Source organism: Candidozyma pseudohaemuli, assembly GCF_003013735.1.
Source record: "Candidozyma pseudohaemuli strain B12108 chromosome Unknown scaffold00020, whole genome shotgun sequence".
NCBI lineage: Eukaryota > Fungi > Ascomycota > Pichiomycetes > Serinales > Metschnikowiaceae > Candidozyma > Candidozyma pseudohaemuli.
Window position 1 is genome coordinate 15,656 of NW_020194454.1, and position 15,924 is coordinate 31,579.

The window sequence follows — 15,924 nt, forward strand, 5'->3', positions numbered from 1 at the left end:
GTGATCTGACAGGCATGTACGAAACGCAGCCTGGGCGCTAAATCAAGAAGCAAGATCAAGAATGGGTGAAAGTGTAGAGGAGAATGTGACTTTGAAAAGAATTTAAGGACTACTTGTTGTCTGTTGGTTGACTCCAGACATCAAAGAGTTCAGACGGTGATTCTACTGGTGATACGGTGGGGGATGGTGCAGTTTGGGCTGTGCACATTCACTCGTGCCTATTGTCCGACTATCTACGTAGCGAGCCACTAGATGGCACTAAAAGCTTAGAGGGAAATGGTAAACGGCAAAGTTGATGAAATTCCTTGAAGTATACCTGGAGTATTCTGGGAATTAGCGCTATTGGGTGCGGCTGAGTCTTTTCGCAGCCATTCGTTAGCGGTACCCAGCAGCCGGTAACGTAGACTAGCAGCTAGTAAAATGGATCAAAAGTCTGGTGGTCTCAAGTTTGTGATTGCAATCATTTCGTGACTAAATAGACATTACCGTTTCCCTCTTTTTGCTATCTTCGAGACCTAAAGACGATAGTACTTCTTGCGCTGGTATGGGTAGGCTGATACAGACCAGCAGGATAGATGTATTCTCGGTGTAATTCACAGAGCCATGAAATTTCAGTGGTAGTATTCAGATTTCTTCCAAAGCCAGCAAAGGTCGTCACATGCGTTTCAATGTAATCGGAACTTGTCAGAAACCCACAGCTAGAGTACTATCTGGGGCCCTTGCAAAAGAGCCTGTCCTCACAACCATTTCTCTGTCGAATCCGTGATCAGATTCACATTCATCACCTAAAGGCCAGAAGTATAGCTGTTGACCCAATATGGTGTGCCTTTCCTTCAGGCTCCTTCATCAAAGGCCTAAATATCATCCACTGTAGCCCAGTCCTTAAATCAACCTCCAGCTCTCACATCCCTTCGCTCCAGCCTACCAGTACTCTATTCATCCTCACCCCTTCCCCAACACTTCTCCTCCAAACCCTACAAATCCTCATGCGTATGATTGCTATAAAGTGCAAATTCTATGTGGAACCAGTCCTATGCATACCGTAGGTCACGGCGGACGCCTGAGTCGTCACCGACCTCAGTCGTCGTCGTCCGACAAGCTGCCAACATCGCTCAACTCGTCGTCTTCGTTCTCCTCCTCGGAGTTCTCCCCCTCCTTGGTCAGAAGATCCTCCAGGGCATACTGCTGCACGTACTTTTTCACCATGTCTGTGTAACGAGACTCATCCTTGTTCATCAAGTTCGACGCCTCCAGGTTGAGCGGGTCGCTGGGGTTGGCGTACCGCAACAAGTGGGGCAAGAAGTTCTCAAAGATGTTCAAGAGCCCGAACATCGGCGACCACGTCTGGTTTATCACGTCAAGACACACCGATCCTGAACATTCGTCGATGTTAGGATGGTAGATACGGTTGACGAAGCCGATCGAAGGCAGTTTCAACGGATACTGGTCAGGCAACTCCACCCTGACCTTCCATGTACCACCAGCGTATGGGGTATCCTTGGGGCCCTTGAAGATGACAAAAAACTGCTGCATCAGGTCCTCGATGAGGTTGACTTCGTGGTCGGACATCATGAGGTCCATTACGTCTTTTTCCATGCGTCTTCTAGAACTCATTCTTGGGGGTGTGGTAGTGAGATAAGGTGAGACGAAGTGGGAGTCGCAGACAGATGGTGGCGCACAAGAGAGTAACGTGACCACCTGGTTTGGGTGAAATGGGTTGTTTAAATAATTCGTCAAGATCGAGGTGGCAAAAAGTGACTCACTTTTGGGTTGGTTTTTGAAATTCGGTGGCGTTAGCAATGGGGTGTAGGTTCCTAGTGGACGGTGGTTGCGAAAACCGGGGTACCAGGAGCAGGTTTTAGCGCAGAACGTGATACTTAAAGAGGGGTGATTTGGTCGAAAAAAGAGTTAAATATACCTTGTTTTGTGAAACGGAAGCTATTAATACTACGCTTTAAGCAAAATCATGCTGATCAAAACTGTGGATTCAAACACCCTGGGGCTTTTGTTGGCTGCGAATTGACGTGCTCCAGGGTCTGGCTGCCACATGCACTTCCGTTTTCAAATGACTGATCCTTTTGGTATGAGTCAGTGGGATTGACTCATAGTAGAATCACCGAAACCTCAGATTTTGCTTGCCTACTCAAAATCCCTTGAATTTGCACCGTTTTACTGGAGAATGTTCCACCCTCATATGAATTTCGGAGTGTACCTCCGAAGACAGCCTTGGCACTGTGAAAGTTCTCTACGCCAATTCCAATATTGCTCTCGTTCTATATCATTATGCTACTCTCTCTGCTCCACTCAACTTGACAGCAGCACCGTACTTCTGCAACTTCGTCAACAAGCCATCGCCCTGCTTGATCAACTGGTGATACTGACTATTCTTGTTGTCAGGTCTGTTCGTTTCGATGATACCGTTCACTTTGTCAATGTAACAGTTCAACTTGTTGTTGGGGATGAATTTGCACAAGTCGGCGTCCAAGAACTCCTCGCTCACGCTGAAGTTGCGGGCCATGGACTTCAATGATAACGACTTGTACGACTCCAATAGCTGTGCGTACGCCTTGCAGCGCATTTCTCTCATGAAGTAGTTGGCGTGGATCTTGAGATACTTGTTGGTCAACAACAACTCGTCGTAGGTTTCCAAGAGGTACTGGAAGAAGTAGTTGTACTGGCAGGTGTACAAGGAGTTGGTCAAGCTCACGAGAGGCTCCAAGTGCTTGGCGCTGGAGTAGATCGACAAGATCTCGGGCGAGTCGACAATCTTGGACTTCAAGTCCACTCTGTCCAAGGAGAAGACACCGGCAATGATGGCGTACTGAGCGATCTGGTCGTACGAGCACAACTCAGTGGAGGTGAAGGTTGCTAAGGAGTCGATCAACAACTTTGCGGCCTCGGAGAAGTTTCTTGTGGCCAAGTGGTAAATACCTCTGTATGTTTTCGTTCTGTTTCTGCGCTCCCAGTCACCGCCCTTCTCGATCCAGGTCTCGACTTCGTTCAACGTCTTGGACACAGCGACAAAGTCGTTGAAGAAGAAGTCCAAACGGGCCAACGTCAACAAAATGTCAATCTTGGAGCCGGTGCTTTGCGTGAACCCAAGCAACTTGTTGTATGTCGTGGTGGCGTTTTGTCTGTCGATGATTTCTGTGTAATACTCAGCGAGCTTGGTGTAGCTACCCACAAGGTCGATTTCAGTCTCTTCCTCGCTCTCCGCTTCCTGAACGTCTTTCTTGAGAGCCAGGATCTTTTCCTCATTCACGGATTTAATGGAGGCAAGAAGCAGCTTGTCCAATTTGAAATGCTGTGGCAACTCTGTCGTCAAGTACTTGTAGTATGGGGCCATGTTGTTTTCCTTGACGGCGGCGAGGATCTCGTCCACAAGGGTGGAGGCGTTACTAGCGCCATTGGAGATTAGGAATTGCTTTTCCAGAAGCGTATAGTCTGGGATTTTGGGGACGTCAGATTCGAATTCAGCCATGATGGTGGTGTAGTAGACAGTGGCCAAAGTTGAGAAAGACTGTTGTTGCGTGTGCAGGTCAGACACAGGGAAGGTTGCAAGAGGAGCTGGTATTTGGAGTTAGTGAGAGACACGGCATTGAAATAAAGGGTTATTGATTTTTCTTTGTGATGTGAGTTTATGGATTAATGGTTTACTTCTCCGTGGTTGGCCTTGGGTGGTTGGGGTGACCGCATGTTTGCTCACAGTACTGAAAGAAGCTCACAGTATGAAGACAACGACGACCTAGGGACAACACTAGATTGATTTGATCTGACATAAATCAACTTGAATTAATAAAGTAGTAAGATGTCTCTGCTGAGATTCGATTCGTTATCTTGAGAGTGCACGGACCCTATACCAAATGGCACCAGATCGAATGGTTGCAAAACGCGGTGTTACAGTGAATGACATTAGATTTCAAAAATCCACGACATAAGCAGTGGTTAACTTTCGCTTAAAGGACATTTGAAGCTCAGCGGGGAGGAGTCGATGGAGTTCCCATGCGTTACGCTTGACATCATCCCATTATATCGCAATTCCCCATCTTGCAGTCAAGGTGCCCAAAGGAGCTCGGCAACTTGAAGTCATTTCTCCTCGGTGACGTTAAGCTGTATTCCTGAGCCTGCAATGTAATGGAATCACACACTCCATCTTTCTCAGAGCACTCACTTAGAGTATCACTAATCACTGATTACCCTCATTTCCCTTGTGAGCGATACCACTCACAATAAACCAAGACGCAACTCTACCACCCAAATCAAAACACTTTTCTCATTTCTTCAAAACCATCTTGACAAAACCTCACATACCGTTCCTGCTAATGCCTCCTCGGGTATCTTCCCGCCAATTTTCCGGCGATTCCCCGAGATCGTCCCTGCTAAACCTAGATTCAACATGTAAGATCTCGGATTACCCGTCTCACAGACGACGTCTACCGAAATTGGCTTCCAATCGGGCCATTTTCACTAACTACATGTAAGCCCCCGCCTTTATCTCCAGAGTAATCCCCGGACTCTCGCTGTGCCTGCATCTCCATAACGGTGGGGTAGTACTTATAGGTCGGGATCTCCAGATTTCAGAAACCATCCTATTTTTCAATGTCCATCAAAGAAGACATCCCCGCCATCTTTCTCGCTCAATTGAGCCCTCGTGGCTTGGAGGCCATTCAGAAAACCAAGGACTTTGTCAACGACTACTGCATTCCCGCAGACAAGATCTACTACGAACAGCTTTCCGAGGATCCTGCTAAGAGATGGGCTCTGACTCCTGAGATCACGGAGAAATTGAAGAAGAAGGCCAAGGAGCTCGGACTTTGGAACATGTTCCTTTCGAAGCACTACGCCGAGGGCGGTGGCTACACGAACTTGGAGTATGGCTTGATGGCTATGTACTTGGGTAGAGCTCATGTTGCCCCAGAAGCCACCAACACTAATGCTCCTGACACAGGAAACATGGAGATTTTGGCCAGGTACGGCACGCCTTACCAGAAGGAGAAGTGGTTGAAGCCCTTGCTCAATGGTGACATCAGATCGGCTTTCTTGATGACCGAGAAGGGTACCTCGTCGTCCAATGCATTGAACATCGCCACCTCTGCCAAGAAGAATGCCAGAGGAAACCTCGTTTTGAACGGTTTCAAGTGGTTTGCATCCGGCGCCGGTGACCCCAGATGTGCTGTGTGGCTTGTGATGTGTAAAACCTCGGAAGACAAGAAGACACCATACAACAACCACTCTGTTTTGGTCATTGACGCAAAAAAGGCCATTGCTACTGGAAAGGCAAAGGTTTTGAGGCCATTGAACGTGTTTGGTTACGATGACGCCCCACATGGACATTGTGAGGTGTTCTTCGATAACTACGAGGTTCAGGCGGAGGACATGCAAAACGTCTATCTTGCCAAGGACGGCATGGGTTTTGAAATTATTCAATCAAGACTTGGACCCGGCAGAATCCACCACTGTATGAGAAGCATTGGTGTCGGAGAGTTCGCTCTTGGAAGAGTCGCTCAACGTGCCAGTAACAGACTCATCTTTGGCAAGCCTATGAAGGATCGTGAGTCGTTCCAAGTGGCGTTTGCTGAATGGAAGATTGCCATTGAGAGATGCAGATTGATGGTCCTCAATGCTGCTCACAAGATCGACCTTGGAAACGCTAAGCTGGCTCAGCGGGAGATCGCCATGGCCAAGATCGACACACCCAGAACAGTTCTCCAGATTTTAGACTGGTGTATTCAGATGTACGGTGCTGAGGGTGTTTCCCAGGACACTGAATTGGCTCGTATGTATGCCATGAGCAGAACTCTCAGAATTGCCGATGGTCCCGATGAGGCTCACTTGGGTCAATTGGGCAGAGCTGAGGTCAAGAAGTTCCCTGCTCTCGAGAAGCTCTACCAGAGCTTTGAGACCAACGTTGCCAGAGTGGCCAAGTTGTAGGCTACGAAAAAGTGTTATGAAATGTTCGTGATTGAGGATATTCGTCGTCAAATACATAAGCAGAAATGAACCCGTTCATGCTTCTTTTTGGTGTCCGATACGGACCTAGTACAAGTCTGTTTTCAGGAAGTCGTGGATGAGACCCCTGCTCAAGTAGTTCTTGGCCTTCTTGGCCTCCTCCTTCACCCTAGCGGTGTTTCTCACCTTCATCTCAGCCTCAGCAGCTTCAAATGGAATTTGCTGCATCTGCATCAAATGCTCGTCCTCTCTATCAATATCTAGCTCTCCGAGCATGACCACATTCTCACCTCTCACCATGAAAACACCTCTTGGGACCTCTCCGAATCTGGCTGGAGCCTGTTCGTTTTCCTGAGGCAAGTAGATTCTTTCGAGGGTGTCCTGCAAAACCAAGTTAGCAAATTGGTCAAAGGTTCTCAAGATGCCAAATACGTTTCTGCCGTCTCTCAACAAAACAAAGATCTTTCTGTCCACAGAGCCCACAATGGCAGCAGCTGTAGTGAATGCATAAGACTCAAGGTACAAGCCTTCTTCGTTGGAAGGCTGCGTTTCCTGCGATTGCGTCAGAGCCTGCAGCAGGGGAACCGATGCCATGACAGTATTATTTTTTTCTTGGTCTATGAGTCTGGCTTTGGACGCTGTAGGTTGTTAGTTTAGGCTCGGTTTTTTCGACCTTTGATGTTGGGCCGCACACGACCACTCGTAGGATTTGGAGATTCACCGAAGTTTAGGGGTTTGTGGACTGGCTAAGTGAGTCAATGGCTTTTTGGAATGAAGGTGCTGAGGCAAACTTTGTTTCTTTGTTGTTGTTACTTGTCTTGTAGTGGGTCAGTCATAGTGACTATCGCACTGAGATTTTGCAACCATTCTGAGGAAACACCGTAGAGGCAATAGCGTACAAAAGTATAGGTTGGACTCTCATCTTCGATTTTGTCGGAGTTACACTAAATATACTTCATCCTGTCAATGAAGGCGAAGCTACGCAATTGAAAGGGAACTTGATCCACATCACACTTCATTCTGTACCTCTATCCGCATACCTAATCTACAATGGTGTTGACGTATACGTTCAAGCCCTTTTCCTTAAGCTATCTATTTGACCATTTTCTTCTTTTGAAGATTCAGAAGCTCCCACTTACAGTTGTTTATTTCGTGGGCAGCGTTCGATGCCTCACATTTCGCAACCATTTACCTCACAACAATAACATCAAAAACGCTCATTTCGAAGCATTTCCCTACAAAATGCAGAACTTTCTTCAATCAAATCAACTATCTAAAATTCCCTCCCTCAATATTTTTCCCCCACATTCCTAGCTTGCACCCATCGGGCTCCATTGACCTCCACATCTACCTGTGCAGTCTGCGATGAGAATTTCTTGCAACCGACCATGTCTTTCTACGAATGCAAGGACATAATCGAAGAGGGGGACCTCGTGCTTGCCTTTGTCAGCCGAGGCCTCATCAAGCCCTTCTACGTGACCAAGGGCGAGTACCTCAATACCCGTTTTGGCAGCTTTGAGCACGACAGAATGGTGGGCATGAAATATGGATCTCAGATGGCAGGAGCCAACGATAAAGGATTCGTGCATCTTCTCCAACCCAGTCCCGAGCTCTGGACGATATCCTTACCGCATAGAACCCAGATCGTGTACACGCCGGATTCGTCGTATATTATCCAGAGACTCGGCATCACCAGTGGATCTAGGGTGATTGAAGCAGGCACTGGGTCGGCAAGTTTTACCCATTCTTTTGCAAGAACTGTGGCTCAAGATGGACGTCTTTTCACATACGAGTTCCACGAACCCCGTTTTCTAGAAGCACAGAAGGAATTGAACGAGCATGGCCTACTCCAGGTGAACACTATAGCTACTCATCGCGATGTGTGCAATGGAGGATTTGAAATCTCCGACCTTCCAGAGAAGTTTTCTCTCAACGGAAGCATCAACGCCGATTCAGTGTTTCTTGATTTGCCGTCTCCCTGGACGGCCATTCCGCATCTTCCCAAAGTTGTATCACAGACCTCCAGAGTGGGTATCTGCTGCTTCAGTCCGTGCATAGAGCAAGTGGACAAGACGATTGAAGCGCTTGAAGCAAACGGATGGACTAGCATTGAGATGGTGGAGATCCAGGGCCGTCGTTACGAGGCCAGAAAGGAGATGGTGAAGGATCTCCAGGACGTTGTAAAGAGACTCAAGGACATCCAGGGCAGAAAAACCCTGGGCATCGAAAGCAGGAGACTTGCACGGGTGGGAGACAAAAAGAAGGAAAATCAAGGCATCAAGAGAGATATCAGGGAGGTGGAAAGCGAAGATACTGCCCTGCCTGAACCCAAGCCGAAGAGCTTCAACCCATTCGGAAAGGGTATCAGAATCAAGGAAGGAGACGAGCAGTTCAAGTGGAAACAGGTGACCAAGATCGAACCCGAAATCAAAACCCATACATCCTACCTCACGTTTGCCTTCCTCGTGCCGCAAAATCCATCCGCATAGTGGCTCTTCTCGATGGCTGCAAACTATGTCCGAGAACGCTTTGGCCAAGGCGACCTGCACACAGTGCCGGCACTATCACCAGAAATTGCGGACACTACACCATTTAGACCCACAACATGGAAGGCACCCCAATTGGTATGTACAACAATAATATAACTATCCTAGGCTTCTACTAACGTTAGTCCTTGACCAAGGTACCGGTTTCGTCAAGATCGGCCGGGCCGGAACGAACTTCCCAGACCACACATTCCCTTCGCTTGTGGGAAGGCCCATTTTGAGAGCAGAAGAAAGAAATGCCTTGGTGCCCGACAACATCGAGATAAAAGATATAATGTGCGGCTCGGAGGCCAGTGAGGTCCGTTCGCTATTGCAGATCAGCTACCCCATGGAGAATGGTATCATCAAGAATTGGGAGGATATGGAGCACTTGTGGGATTACGCATTCTACGAAAAGATGAGGACGCCCACGGAAGGCAAGAAGATTCTTTTGACGGAGCCTCCCATGAACCCTTTGAAGAACAGAGAAACCATGTGTGATGTCATGTTCGAAAAGTACCAGTTTGGCGGTGTCTACGTCGCTATTCAAGCCGTGTTGGCCTTGTACGCCCAGGGTTTGAGTTCTGGTGTCGTGGTTGACTCCGGTGACGGTGTGACCCATATTGTCCCAGTCTACGAGTCTGTCGTGTTGAACCACTTGACCAGAAGATTGGATGTCGCCGGTAGAGATGTGACCAGAAACCTCATCAACTTGTTGTTGCGTAGAGGTTACGCTTTCAACAGAACAGCCGACTTTGAGACCGTGCGCCAGATAAAAGAGAAATTGTGTTACGTGTCTTGCGATTTGGCTTTGGACACCAAGTTGGCCACCGAGACCACTACGTTGGTCGAGACCTACGAGTTGCCAGATGGCCGTGTCATCAAGGTGGGTTCCGAGAGATTCGAGGCTCCAGAGTGTTTGTTCCAGCCCAGCTTGGTCGATGTCGAGCAGCCGGGTGTTGGAGAAACATTGTTCAACACCATCCAGGCCGCTGATGTCGATATCAGATCGTCTCTTTTCAAGGCTATCGTCTTGTCTGGTGGTTCTTCTATGTACCCTGGTTTGCCATCCAGATTAGAGAGAGAATTGAAGCAGTTGTGGTTGACGAGAGTGTTGAAGGGCGATCCTTCCAGATTTGACAAGTTCAAGATCAGAGTGGAGGATCCTCCAAGAAGAAGACACATGGTGTTCATTGGAGGTGCCGTTTTGGCCAACATCATGTCCGACAAGGACCACATGTGGATCTCGAAACAGGAATGGGAGGAGCAGGGCCCAAGGGTGTTGGAGAAGTTGGGACCACGTTAACAAACTCTAGAGCAGCCGCCACAAAATCACGACTCAATGGTTTTAAATACAATAAAACGTCTTTCATGCGATGTATTATGCTAATGCTATATGTAATTAGGTCGTGTTTTCACGATAGTCTTTAAGCGTAATTAAGAGATTCAATCTGGCCAATGATGCTGTCCACGAGCTTATTGAGTTTCTCGTCAGACAAGTCTCCCTGTTGACGCTTGTGGTAGCCGTAGTTCACAGCGGATTTGACGACATCCTTGACAAAGTCATTGCTCACAGCCTTGGGTCTTAAAAAGTCCGATGTAAGGCACTCCAGCACAGTCCACCGTTCATGGGGGTTCCTCACAAGGCACATTTGCATCAATTCGATTGCGCTACGGGGTACTGGCACTTCCCCGAGGCCATGAGCTGGAAAGTGGACTTTCACTTGTGGGTTCATGATGGCCATAATTCTCTGCTGGCCAGCGTATGATGCATAAGGTGGACGACCGTAAATCATTTGGTAAATGATACAGCCACAGGACCAAATATCAGATGGCTTACCAACTTTCCACGTATTGGCTTTAGCGCCCTTGGTTAAATTGAGTGTGTGATTCACCTCGACAAGAGCCTCAGGTGCCATATAATTGGGAGTGCCAATCTGAGATTCTCTGTAAATGTTTGCAGTGTGATCTGGCACGGCATTGGCTATACCAAAATCAATGATCTTCATGATGCCACGGACAAACAAGAAGTTTGCAGGCTTCAAGTCACTGTGAACAATGCCAGCTCTGTGAACGGCCTCCACGCACCTGAGAACCTCCATAGCATGGAAGCGAACAAAACTCAAATCGAGGGCACTGCCGATGGCTTGTCTTTGCTGCAACACATGAGCAAGGTCTAGCTCACCACACTCCATTGTCAAGAATATATTGCCGTCATTGATGGCGTAATCATGTAGTTGCACCACTCTGGGTTCGTTTCTGAGTTTGGCAAGCAAGTCAATTTCACCCTTGAAGCCCTTGACGCAAGCGTCATCGAATTGATCAAAGGTAACTTTTTTAATTGCGTAGGTTTTTTTGCTCGAAAGCGATCTGACCTTATAGACTTTAGAGGTCCCGCCTCTGCCTATAAGTTCGAGCTTCTCGTATTGGGCGTTGTTAACAAATATGATTTTCTTCCGCTTTCCGTTTTCCATGATGCCACCAGAACCACTACTCGAACGAATATGATCATGCACCGGCTCGGGAGGGTTCGGATGTGGAAACGATGCTGGAGTCGGCTGTGGTGGTGTAGCGAATGATGATTTCGATGGAGGAGGAGGAGGCTGCGTTGGAACAGAGAGTTTTGGTAATTTTGGTTTTCTGAAGACGTCAGCATCTGGCTCAGCATTGATTTTACCTGGTGAAATGCTCATGAGGGGAGGACGGCTCCATGGCCTGTGCGAAGGCCCACGGGAAGATGGCCTGGGAGGATGCTTGTCAACGTAGACCAGGAACCGTGAGGGCTTTTGCTGGGGTATATTATGGTTTTTGCCTGCGTCGCTAATGAGGGGTGGACTGAGACGGCTGTTTTCGTTGCTGTGACTGCGAAGCTTTTCGAGGGATTTAAAGAAAGTAGACTCGTTGGAGATGAGCCGTCTGGGAGAGCTTCGTCCGTTCAGGTTCTGATTTTGTAACAGGGGTGGTGTTTTGAATGCATTGAGTAGCTCGCTCTTGGGCTGAGGCTTTAGTAGGTCCGGTTTATCGTCACGATCAGGCGTTAGGGAATCTTCTGGTACGTCCGAAGCACGTTTTGGGGGACCTAGTCTGGCAAACCGGCGAGAGAATCTGGACCTTTTGGTCAAGCCAATTGAGTTCAGCCTACTTAAGCTGCCTGTGGCCTGTGATCCTCCAGGAGTGGTGGCATGTGTATGCAGCAGTTTGGCGCTGGGATCATTGGAAGCATCTATGAGGTCCTCGTTTTCTTCAGTGTGCATGTTGGAGCTGAAAGAGTGACCGCTTATATTTCCGCTCATATTGGTACTCATGTTGTGACCGCTGAGATTGTTATGGCTCATGTTTGTGCTGATATTGGTCCCACTGATATCGAAGTTCAGGCTCTTGTTTTGAGACTCACTTTCACGTGGCGCCTCTTTGAAATGCACCAGCAAGTTGTTTTTCAAATTCGCTCGTAGAGCTGGGTTTTCCTCGATCTGCATTGAGCTCAAGCTTCTCTTTTCGGAACCCTCATTGAGCAGTGCAAGACCGTATGCGCTTAGAGGGGGCGGGAGGAAGGTGTCGTCGTCTTGCATTCGCCGCTTGACCGATAAAGGTGCATAGTTTAGCGACATTGTATTGCTCAGACCGACGACGGCGAGTATGCTATTGTTGTTATGGATAAAGCTTCACTAGTGTTTGTTGTTGTAGGCGCGCTGTTTGTGTAGTTGGTGAGGTGTACGGGTGTGTCATCGGCCCCAGGTTTTGGACCGACCCACCATCAAGGATTCCTTGAATTAGTTTATATATCTATTGGAAATCAAGAGTCAGAAGTTTATTCAAAGGATGAGAAGGACAGCATTGCTTTTAGATTGGGTACCGCTTAATGGAGGGTGACTACATATCATCAAACAAAACGAAGCACCAAAGAGGACCATTACTTGATGGAGCTGTTGAGTTTAAGCAGGTCTACCTAAGGAATATCTCTTGTTAGACTTTATCAAGCAACTCAGTGTCATAAGATTGGACATCGCTCAGGTACTTCAGTTCGTACCGCGTTTTGCAACCATTTCAACTATGCTGCATACCCACGAAAACCCAGGTGGCAAGCCAAGTCTGTTAAAGTAAAAAAGTAAAAAAACAACTATAATCGCCTCTATCTAAACCTCTTTTAATCCAACTGCAAATCTCCTCCCGCTGAAAAAAATAAAACTCACACAGTGGACCCTTCGATTGTTAACCACCACAGTGCGAAGTGAAAAACAGCCATCAGCGAAGATCTCAGCACCAATATCCGGTCTTTTTCCCACCTAGCACGCAGAATGAGCTCCCAGTTTGCTCTCCAGACAAGCTTCGATGTGGAGTATGCGCCTGCCAGCATAAAGAAATGGCGTTCTCGCAGAACAGGCTTGCTGCTTACATATGTGAACCAGCCGACGCCGATGGTGAACGGTTATTTCGCTGTGGCGACGGAGATCCCTGATGATTCGGGTTGTCCGCATACTTTGGAGCATCTTGTGTTCATGGGATCCAAGAAGTACCCGTACAAGGGCTTGCTAGACAGTTTGGGACAGAGGTTCTTCTCATACACCAATGCCTGGACAGCCATAGATAGAACGGTGTACACGCTTACAACCGCCGGCTGGGAGGGTTTCCAGAAACTTTTGCCTATTTATTTGGACCATGTATTCAATCCTATCATCAACGACGAAGCCTGCCTTACGGAAGTGTACCACATTGACGGTAAGGGTAAAGAGAAGGGTGTGGTCTTCAGTGAGATGCAAGGTATCGAAAGTCAGTCGTGGTTTGTGCTTTATCTTGAATATTACAGGGCATTATACTCGAAGGACTCGGGCTACTCGTCGGAAACAGGCGGACTTATGTCTGAATTGCGTCACTTGACCTGGGACCAGATCAGAGACTTCCACAAGGCCATGTATCGTCCAGACAACGTGGGTGTGATTATCACAGGATCCGTTGACGAGAAAGAGCTTCTTGAAACCATGGAAGCCTTCGATGCTGGTCTTCCTTCTTTGCCAGAGACGCCGCACAAGAGACCATGGCTCGATTCCAAGGTCGACCTTCCACTTACAAAGGAAGTGATCAAAGAGGTGCTGTTTCCAGATGACGATGAGTCTATGGGTGAGCTCCTTATTGGCTGGATTGGGCCAAATGCAGAGGACACTTTGGCTGTTTTGGCTCTCGATATGGTCGGGTGCTACTTGGCAGAGCTGCCTATTTCATTGTTGAACAAGCACTTGGTCGAGGTTGAAAACCCGTCAGCTACGGATATTGATATCATTACCGATGACTTCCTCCGTATTGGCGTGAACTTCTATGTCGGTGGTGTCCCTGTTGGTGAATTGTACAATGTGGACAAGAAGATCAAGGAGCTCTTGGAGAGTATCACACACGAGGAGAATTTTGACCTTACGTATATGAGACAGCTTGTGGCGCAGCAGAAGATCAAGTTCATCTCCAAGACTGAAGGATCCCCGCTCACCTTGTCCAACTTGGCTATACTGGAAGTGATTTACGGTAATCATGATGGATCCGATTTGAGCAAATGGTCCAAGAGTTTGAAGGAGCAGGACGAGTTGGCTACGTGGACTGCCAAGCAGTGGTGTGACTTCATCAAAACCAATTTTATCGAAAGCAAGCCCGTTACGATTATTGGAAAGCCTTCTCCCCAGGCTATCAAGGACAACAAGGCTGACAACAGAAAGCGTAACAAAACCATAAGGGAAGAATATGGCGAAGAAGGCCTCACGAAGTTGCAAAAAACACTTGACGACGCTCAAGCAAAGAATGATGCACCAATTCCAGACGATGTTCTCACCCAGTTTGGCAAACCCGATGCTTCAAAGATTGACTTCATTGAGACCGACTCATATAAAGCAGGTCAGAACGACTCCAAGCTTACATTTTACAAGAATGATGGTCCATTGCACGAGCGCATTCAAAAGGATACACCCGAAGACTTCCCATTGTATGTCCACTTGGAAGACTACAAATCTCAATTTGTCACCGCTCAGTTGGTCTTTTCGTCAGCTGTTGTTCCTCCTGAGCTCTTGAGATACTTTTCACTCGTCGAGGATATCTTTTCTGTTTCCATCAAAAAGCCTGATGGCACATATTTGCCTTACGAAGAGGTCATCACTGAGCTCAATAACGACTTGCTTGATTTTGACTTGGACAATGGATTTGACAGCCAGTTTGTTGAGCTCATTACGGTGACTATCAAATTCGAAGTTGGAAAGTATGAGAAGGCTATCGACTGGTTGATAAACGTCCTCAAGTACTCTGTCTTTGAGGAATCCAGAGTGAGGGTGATTATCGAGAAGCTCATAAATTCTCTTCCAGACAAAAAGAGAAACGACGAGTTGATGATGTACTCGTCGCAATATAGAACAGTTTACAAGGAAACCTCTTTGAGAAAGGCCCAGGATTCCATCCACACTGAGGGATTCTACAGAGAGTTGATGCAAAAAATTGAGGACGGTAAATTTGCCGAGATTGTTGCCGATATCGATGCAATCAAGGAGAAACTCTTCAATGTCAACAACATGAAGCTTTTCTTGACTGGTGGCTGCTCCAGCCTCGAGAAACCCATCTCTTCGTGGTCTAAGTTTGTTAAGGAGTTCAATGGTGCCAAGTCTGAGGCTAACTTGGATCTCCAAAAGGTGCCCAGATCGTTCCAGTTTAAATCTGAAATTGGCCAGCGTTGTTCAGGCCAGGCATTTTTGGTCACCACCCCAGCAAGTGAAACAACTCACTTGATTGCCATGACACCAATTCCTACAGACTATTCCGATATCGATATTGCCAGAATAGCCTTGGCCAGTGAAATCTTGACTGCCATGGAGGGTCCTTTGTGGAGAGGAGTTAGAGGTTCAGGTCTTGCTTATGACGCAGCAATCAGAAGAATGGTGGAGTCTGGATTCCTTACGTTTGTCATTTATAGAGGTGCTGACGCTCAACAGGCATGGGAAACAACCAAGAAGATCGTGCACGAACATGCCTCTGGAGAAGCTGAGATTGACCAAATTGCTATTGACAACGCTGTGGCTGGTATTGTGAATTCACTTGTGAAGGCCGAATCCAACAATCACGATGCCGCCGTGAACAAGGTGTTGGACAATATTTTCAAGAAGAGAGGTCCAAATTACGCCAGAGACTTCTTGAAGAGTCTTGGCTCTGTTACAAAAGAGGACTTGTTGGAGGTTTTGAAGAAGTACTTTGTTCCGCTCTTCGAGCCAAAGCATTCGCTTTTATTCTCCTGTCTTCCAACCACAACTGCACCAGGCTTCCAGGAGTTCTTGCAAAAACAAGGATATGAAGTCTCTTTAGAGGAGATCAATGCTACAGCTGATGAAGCTGCACAGCAATCAGGAGAAGAGTCTGACGGATCCGAAGATTCTGATGGATCTCTGGGATCTGAATCGGAGGAGGAATAGGTCACAGGCATAATAGATAT

The 15,924-nt window shown here is 47.5% G+C and overlaps 7 protein-coding genes across 7 annotated transcripts; 3 read left to right on the forward strand and 4 right to left on the reverse strand.

Annotated features, from left to right (window-relative positions):
• Positions 1–1,077: 1,077 nt before the first annotated feature.
• Positions 1,078–1,569, reverse strand: UBC8 (E2 ubiquitin-conjugating protein; the record flags this gene model as incomplete). The annotated part of the gene is made up of 1 exon (XM_024860275.1): positions 1,078–1,569. One exon carries the CDS (start codon positions 1,567–1,569, stop codon positions 1,078–1,080), a length of 492 nt encoding a protein of 163 aa, XP_024711493.1.
• Positions 1,570–2,281: 712 nt separating this feature from the next.
• Positions 2,282–3,481, reverse strand: RPN7 (proteasome regulatory particle lid subunit; the record flags this gene model as incomplete). The annotated part of the gene is made up of 1 exon (XM_024860276.1): positions 2,282–3,481. The coding sequence occupies one exon, from the start codon at positions 3,479–3,481 to the stop codon at positions 2,282–2,284; it is 1,200 nt and encodes a 399-aa protein (XP_024711494.1).
• A 1,118-nt stretch (positions 3,482–4,599) lies between these two features.
• On the forward strand, positions 4,600–5,931 carry C7M61_004965 (uncharacterized protein; the record flags this gene model as incomplete). Its single annotated transcript, XM_024860277.1, has 1 exon — positions 4,600–5,931. The coding sequence occupies one exon, from the start codon at positions 4,600–4,602 to the stop codon at positions 5,929–5,931; it is 1,332 nt and encodes a 443-aa protein (XP_024711495.1).
• Positions 5,932–6,036: 105 nt separating this feature from the next.
• On the reverse strand, positions 6,037–6,543 carry C7M61_004966 (uncharacterized protein; the record flags this gene model as incomplete). The annotated part of the gene is made up of 1 exon (XM_024860278.1): positions 6,037–6,543. One exon carries the CDS (start codon positions 6,541–6,543, stop codon positions 6,037–6,039), a length of 507 nt encoding a protein of 168 aa, XP_024711496.1.
• Positions 6,544–7,337: 794 nt separating this feature from the next.
• On the forward strand, positions 7,338–9,780 carry C7M61_004967 (uncharacterized protein; the record flags this gene model as incomplete). The annotated part of the gene is made up of 2 exons (XM_024860279.1): positions 7,338–8,401; positions 8,604–9,780. 2 exons carry the CDS (start codon positions 7,338–7,340, stop codon positions 9,778–9,780), a joined length of 2,241 nt encoding a protein of 746 aa, XP_024711497.1.
• Positions 9,781–9,901: 121 nt separating this feature from the next.
• MPS1 (serine/threonine/tyrosine protein kinase) lies at positions 9,902–12,082 on the reverse strand (the record flags this gene model as incomplete). The annotated part of the gene is made up of 1 exon (XM_024860280.1): positions 9,902–12,082. The coding sequence occupies one exon, from the start codon at positions 12,080–12,082 to the stop codon at positions 9,902–9,904; it is 2,181 nt and encodes a 726-aa protein (XP_024711498.1).
• Positions 12,083–12,769: 687 nt separating this feature from the next.
• Positions 12,770–15,904, forward strand: C7M61_004969 (uncharacterized protein; the record flags this gene model as incomplete). The annotated part of the gene is made up of 1 exon (XM_024860281.1): positions 12,770–15,904. One exon carries the CDS (start codon positions 12,770–12,772, stop codon positions 15,902–15,904), a length of 3,135 nt encoding a protein of 1,044 aa, XP_024711499.1.
• Between the last annotated feature and the right edge of the window lie 20 nt (positions 15,905–15,924).